The following is a 7,581-nucleotide window of genomic DNA, read 5'->3' on the forward strand; positions in this document are numbered from 1 at the left end:
AATACTTTTAAATTTTTACCATTATCTGTAATTAATTTGCCATTATATTCAATTTTCGAAATTCATCTCTTATCTTTCCTTTCTTAGTTTATATAATAACCATTTTCCAGGTTTATTTTCATGTTAATTTTTTTCTTTTCAGATATCTCTTATTCTTTATAATTTCATTGCCATCAATAGTTGATTCTGCAAAATCTTTATTTCCTGCAATGTTTTGTGACTATTTGGGGCCTTTTTCAGGATGTCTTCTTTCTTTTTGATTTATTCTATAATTTTCAATTGTTGTTCTTATCTTTTCCTTTTTAATTCTAAACTTTGCTGAATGAAGAAGCCTCTCATCACTGCCTTACTAGCATCCCATACCGCTCTCATTTCAGTTCCTTCTCTAAGAGCCAGGACAGATGGGCAGAAAAAAATCAACTTCATCCTGTTTTCTGAAAGCAGGTCGAAAACCTGTTGTCTGCACAGCCCATTACCGAGGAAGGCCGAGCACACATGGGCTGTCCACACTAGATGGCATTAAGCCATGCTGCATGGTTATTTTGTTGTTCTTGTTGTTGTTTTCCCACCATGCATGTGCACCATTGCACAAACACACTGCCTACAATCTTCAGTTACCTCCCTCTTCCTGCCAGATGGCATTCCATTGATGCCTGCCCATATGATCGGTCACACAGTCACATGTGTGATGCACTATTGGTGCATTAGTGTGTCGAGTGATATATCCCTATATTTCCATTTTACTAATCTGTGTAGTTAAACTCTTAGAGAGCAGATATACTGTATATAGTCATGTATAAGTCTAGAAATTTAGGTCAAAAATTGACCCCAAAAAAACTGAGTCGACTTATTCACAGGTCAATGTAAGTATTGTATTTAACTCTTATTTAAAAAGAAACCATCCTTTGGTGAAAGGAAAGAGTGTAATCTGTAGCTGAAGCACTAACCCCTCTCTATACTCTCATCCATCCAGCCTTTAGAGTGAGCATAAACAGTTATGCCTGATGCAATTTTTTAAGTTCTTTGGCATCGTTTTCTTTTGCTTCATCTTTTGGCTCACTTGTTACGTGCCCCTAAATTTTACCCTCAACTTATCCACAGGTCATATAAAAATCCTTAATTCTGACCCCCAAACCTGCCCTCGACTTATACATGAGGTCGACTTATAGTCGAGTATATACGGTATGTCTATCCTGGAAAGGGACTTGCGTCTTTCTGAAAAGAATGTAAAATCCACAGCATTCCCATATTTAGCTCTCCACCCATCTATCAACCCCAAATTATCAAGCAAATTGAACAAAGATTTTGGCAATTTCTCTTGTTCTTTAATCACTTTCTCAGACTTTTTATCTAATTTCAGTAGAATAACCCCATGCCAATCCCTCATTAGGATCAAAGTCTCAAAAGAATATGATAGTTGACAACAATTTCTCAAAGAAAGATTATCTGTTCTCGTGGGAGCATATACCCCCATCAATAAGAATATTATGCCGTTACATTCTTTTTGCACTCCCACATATCTGCCTAGAGGGTCTGAAATTTTCTTCAAGGGTATCGTAAGTTTAACATAAATCACCCCCCTTATCTTTTTTTATCAAATGATGCCATAAATACATTCCCTAATCTTGGAAAGTACAAATACTTAAGCGTCCAACTACCTTACATGAGTTCCTTCTAGACAGGTAAAACCTGTTTTCTGTTATTCAGACAATGGAAGACATTCCTTTTCTCTTGAGGTGTGTAATGTTTGTGTAATAATGGAATAAAGATATCTGGGGGCATTTTTCACACACACCACCTTCTATAACACCTCCAAATCAGCTCCAGGAGGGTTTTCCAGGCTTCCAGAACCAGTGCTGGGGAACTAGATGGGACTACAGCTGGGTGCAGAGATATCCTCCAGTTCCAGTTAAACTGATGGAATTAGATCCATTACTAGAACCATCCCATGATTTCTAGCCTAATTAACCTGTGTAAATCAAACAATGGGGTTTTACCTTTGTCCCCCTATTTCAAATGCTAACACTCTAACTATAAATGGCAGGTGAACTTTCCAAAAGAAAAGACTAATTGACTGGGCCTTGAATCCTTTCCTTTCCTTATTTCCTATTGCTCACTCACATGCACTAATATGATATGCTTTATACTTAAATTAGGGAAGCTTTTAAGGAGAATTGTATTATAGTTTATCCTTTAGAAGTAACCACACTAACTAAATGTCACAAGAATAACATCTAAAATTAGTTTGTTACTATGACAACTAATAAATCATTCTTAACTTTGAGCTCACAAGATCAACTAATATGAACAGCAAAGAAAATTTATTTCAGTGATTGCATTCTGACAGGGTTTTTTTTCCTGGAGAGAAACTATCTGAATTTGAACATGCAAACCAAGTATGAAACGGGTCATAAGCAACAATTTCAGGCCAATCTGGAGGTGTGATGTTCAGATGACGCATGCACCCAGATCAGCTCAAAGCCACACCGCAGCCACTTAAGGCTCAAATCTGCCTACAAAATAAGCACTCCTTGCTGGAAGTTCATTGCAGACCGCCGCCACAAGCAACCTCGGGACCGCAGCAACTGGTCACTGTAGTCTTGTGCCACTCAGGGCGCACTTGCAGTTCCAAGTCACCCATCTGCTTGAGGCCCTAGTCAATTTATCAAAGTATGTTCCAATTCAAAATCTTTACTGCTTTTACATTTTTACAGCTACAGTTTACTACTGGTATTTACCAAGCTCTGGGGGGAAATACTGCATCAGCCACCAGATTTTTAAACTCTCTTCCTTTGAGAATAGAAAAAATAAGGGGGGGGGGGGAGAGAGAGAGATTTGTTTGTAATTTTAATCATAACAAAAGTATAATTAATGGGTGGTATTGAAACAGCATCTATTGACAGTAGGCTTCTGGCAACAGAGTGGAAGGGCTCCTTTTGATATTTCTCCTTTTCCTTCAGCTCTCTGTACCTCCCAAAATCTACTCCGGGAGATTTGGCATGGCTCTGAATAAAACAGAAGTACAGTCAGCTCTCCGTATCCACTGATTCTGCATCCATGGATGCTGGATTCTCCATATCCATGGATTCTACATTCCACGGCTTGAGAAAAATGTTTTCTAAATTCCAAAAAACAAACCTTGATTTTGCCATTTTATATAGTGGGAACCATTTTACTACCTCATTTATATAATAATGAGACTTGATTATCCATGGATTTTGGTATCCACAAAGGGTCCTGGAACCAAACCCCAGTAGATACCAAGAGCCCACTATACTGATAAAATCACTCACTCCCATGGAGGCCTTTTGTCTGTGGGAGGATTGCACATTAAATTACATGACTATCTAATAAAAATGTTTATTGCAACTGGTTGGATAATGGCTTATTTGTGCTTAAAATAGATTCACTGAAATCAACAGGACTAAATTTAATCACAACTAATTTGTCCCAAAGATTTAAGTGGATTTATTCTGATAATGGCTATGTCCACATTCAACACACAATCAAAATCAAATAGTTGATTTTAAAAAAGAACTTTACAGTGAATATATAGTTCAAGAGCCATTATATTTATTCTGAAGATGAATTAGTATTGTGGCCATTGTTGTTTCAATGAATTATTAGTACAATTTTAATTAAGAAACCAAAATCTCTTACCGATTTTCTTTGATGATTTAAAACCTAAATGTCAAAGAAGAAACACAGAAAACAGAAAATAACATATCCTCACTCATATAAACAAAATGAAAATAAATGGTGTGAGAGGAAGATTTAAGTGCTCCCAGGGAAGATTTTTTTTTTTTAATGTGGAGTGAATTTTAAATATAAAAATATCATTTGTGGAAAATTGCATGGAATTTTATTTTCCTAAATTCAGCCATGATTTGAATTTCATGAAAATTGATGCAATTGGTTAGTTGCTATACACAGTTACATGTTGTGAAATATATAGATTTCAACATCATGCCTGCAAGTGAAAGATTTCAGTGTGACAATAAATAAAAGGATCAATGCACAATGCCACTGCAGTACACTTAATTTATACTGTCATGTTCACTTGTTTACTCAGAGGACTATTCCACAGTTCAGTGGAAATTTTCCACATCAACTATTTTGAGAACAGAAGCCAAACAGCCTGATCCTAAACACTTGCCAAAAGTTATCTACCTTCAAAAATGTACTTAAGTTGCATATATGCAAGGACAAGGCTGCATTACGTGCATATTGTATGTGAAACTACATTAGTGCAAATGTTAACACTGGCACTTTCTACACATTTTATTAAGAGAAGGCTTCAAATTTTAACATTGAATTATTCACTGGCAGTCAAACAGCAGAAGAAATATGGCACTAATTTCATGCAATTATTTACAATACACATTTCCAACTCAGGTAGAATAAGCAAGCAGAAAAAGAAAGAAAAATGTTAAACCAATGGAAATAAGTATCAATTCTAACTGAACATAGGTGGCACTCTATTAATCACAAAGCCTACAGCATCAATATGAAAAATGAGATTCTAAACATCAGGGCATTCTTTGGGTTACAACCACAGAGCAAAGGCAGTGCAAAATAGATGATGTTCAAAGAACAAAGAGCAAATTGTAACTTGGAGGGAAATCACACCTTTTCACACCCAATTTTACCTAATTAAGCCATGTTTTTGGATCTGGATCAACTGAATGCCAAAATGAGATAGAAATAAAGGTCCATGTGTTACAGATATGAATCATGTATACTAGCCACTCTGCCCTATTTTTAATGCACCATGAAAACAAACCAGTGATTGCAAAACCTCTGGAGCTCAAATATTGAGTCAGGTGATAGAGGGTTGCCGCACAGAGCATAAAAATGTGTGTAAACAAAACAAAGAAAATAAAATACAGGCATACTGAAGCGTAGATCACAAAGGATTATTACACTATGAGGCATTTCTCTTGCAAGGGTGGCTTGCAATACTGAATTTTGTGCAGCAGCATATCTCCATGGGAGAAATAGCAGGCATAAAGTAGATTTTTCATCAGGAAACATTTCTCACCATTCCTCTTCCTTCCCTCCTCTTTTGTCACTTTCTGCTGTGCCATTACTTTCTGTGGAGAGCCTCTGCCTGAATTGGGCTTTCCTGATTCGTTGCTGATGACAGAACCGTTCTCACTAGGCGACCTGCTGCAAGTAACCATAGCAACAAGGAAGAAGACTAAGTTTCTCCTGCATATTCCTCATTTCAAGGTTATTGCATTTGCTTGGCTTGCTTGCATCACCGACTTTTCAAGTCAGACTTTTATAGAAGAAAGAACAATTAAAAATATGTTGCAATAAAGAAACACACTACAAGCAGGGAGGTAGCCACAGTGCATTTTTAAAAAAGCTCAGCAATGAGAAAGGTTTTTGTGCATTCACAACTGAATGTCTTGCCTATGTAAAGTCACTGCGATAAGAGGAAATTTTGCAAAGGGTGAAAACACCATTTCCCCCTACAGAGCAAACATTAAAAAATTGTGATTGCCAACTTTTGCCCAAATCTTCTTTGAGTGCAAACTCATTCCATGTATTTTCATACATGATGTATGCCTGCAGTTATATTTCTAAAGGAATTGCTTAATTAATTTTTAGAAGGGGGGAAGTCCTTGTCTTTCTTATCATTTGAAAGCTTTGTCTTTATTGGTGTGAGTTTATAAAGAAAAAACTCTCAGCTGTGAATGTTTATTAACTTGCGAGTTTTATATATGAACATAAATACACACCACATATATACATTTTAAACACACAGGTTTTTAAACAATAAAAACACATCGTAGGTTCATTATCCAAACCAACAAGAATATTGCAAGCATCTAGCATTGATTTTGTAGTTTTATCTAACCCAAAACTATTTTTAATGTGTAGCATATTGACACAAGCCAGTACCATTAATCATGGGGTGAAGCTGGCATTGTTAACAGTAACCATGGTTTGTCTGCTTTCGGACATAACAACACACAACCGTTAAGAAAAAATAGTAATGTTTCCATTAACATCTTTGCCACTCTGCCAAGGTCAGTCAAGCAGTTGTACATGAGAGTAAGGTATGCACCGGGATCTAGTAGCACTTTTTAGATTGAGTGATAGAAAGAAGCTGGTAACATGAGCTTTTGTAGACTTGAGTCTACTTCCTCAGAGCTGTTTATGCTACTGATTCCTTCTTGCAGTTAGTCTCAAAGTTGATACAACATCACTTGGCACACTGTGCTTTTGAATCCTATGAGCCTAAAGTATTCACATAACAATTTAGTGTTATGTTAAACTCCACCTTTTAGGAAGATGCATGGGTACTACCAAAAATAATAATAATAAATCAAGCGACAGGTATCTCTGTCACATATGACTGGGAAATCACTCAGCCATTCTTAATTTCTGTTGTGATGTTGTACTCAGAAGGGAAAGAGAGTGAACGGATGTTTGAAATGCTCTGGTTTCCTCATCACTGGAAATATCTTGTTTCATTTGAAAGGAAGATCTCCCCTAACTCTGACAAGACTTTTGATCCTGGGAGAATAAATGTGGATGTATTTGTACATAACAACAAGCCAAGATTCCTGACTTAATGTAAATGAGCAGCATGCTCAGATACTGAGCAATTTTGCTACCATATTCCTAAAAATTAGTAAAATTAACTCAGTTTATCACAATGCCTGAACCAAGAATCCTGGCCTGAGTCAAAAACTAAATTAGGATTAGCAAACCAACAACAAAGCCTGGTTTTGTTTTTGTTTTGTTTTTTTGTTTTGTTTTTTGTTTTTTTTTTGGGGGGGGGTTGGTGATGTATTAACGAATTGGGTGCTTTGGGAGAAGGATCATGGAATAGTGTATCCTGGCATGTCCATCACATCCTAGTTACTTTTACTTATGCCAGTCAGGAGCAAACAGGCTATGTCCAGTAGCATGCTGATCATCCACTGCAAATTAGGATAAGCCAAGAATCCTGTTTTATCATAATGTGCAAATATAGCTAATACACTGAATGAGATTGATTCAGATAAGATTATTCTTATCTTCTTATAGGCATACAAAACCAAAATAAAAATATCCAAAACTGCTAAACAGTTTTGAAATATTTTTTTAAAATAAACTGCCAAACTGTTTCTAGGTCCAAATCTCTTTAGCATAATGTGAGATGCAGCTTTAAGTATTGCACCCAAAGACTCAGGTGGTAAATCATACTAATGTTGTTTTTAAATTGATATTTGGCAGTACTGTGATAAATAAATTTCTAAGTTCCCCTTAGCAATATTGGCATCAATGAAATTGAAGCAAATCAACAATGCTTTCATTGTTAATAGATTTGGATTATCTACTTAGGTAAGAAGGAATGACAGTGAAAGCAAAACAGAAGGCCACTTTAGAATAAATATCAGATAAAACAACTTCATAACTGAACAATGTTCTGACAGTGAATTAATTGTCTCGTCTCAGAAAAGTGGGATAAAAATAAAAGGTTTATTATTATTATTATTATTATTATTATTATTATTATTATTATTATTATTATTTAATACTTCTCAAGTTGTCTCAGGTCTCCTCACTGCCAGAACTCAGACA

The 7,581-nt window shown here is 35.9% G+C and overlaps 1 protein-coding gene across 5 annotated transcripts in view; it reads right to left on the reverse strand.

Annotated features, from left to right (window-relative positions):
- Window positions 1-7,581, reverse strand: part of KIAA1549L (KIAA1549 like) — a 278,122-nt gene that overhangs the window by 86,423 nt on the left and 184,118 nt on the right. For 3 of the 5 annotated variants that reach the window (XM_042466172.1, XM_042466156.1, XM_042466182.1), the window contains 2 exons: window positions 5,042-5,169; window positions 3,661-3,684 (listed from right to left, as the gene is read on the reverse strand). In XM_042466172.1, the coding sequence (XP_042322106.1) occupies window positions 3,661-3,684; window positions 5,042-5,169 (152 nt within the window). The remainder of the gene's footprint in view (window positions 1-3,660; window positions 3,685-5,041; window positions 5,170-7,581) is intronic. The other 2 variants (XM_042466163.1, XM_042466189.1) reach the window with 1 other exon arrangement.

This window comes from Sceloporus undulatus, chromosome 1 (assembly GCF_019175285.1).
Source record: "Sceloporus undulatus isolate JIND9_A2432 ecotype Alabama chromosome 1, SceUnd_v1.1, whole genome shotgun sequence".
In the NCBI taxonomy this organism is placed as follows: Eukaryota; Metazoa; Chordata; class Lepidosauria; order Squamata; family Phrynosomatidae; genus Sceloporus; species Sceloporus undulatus.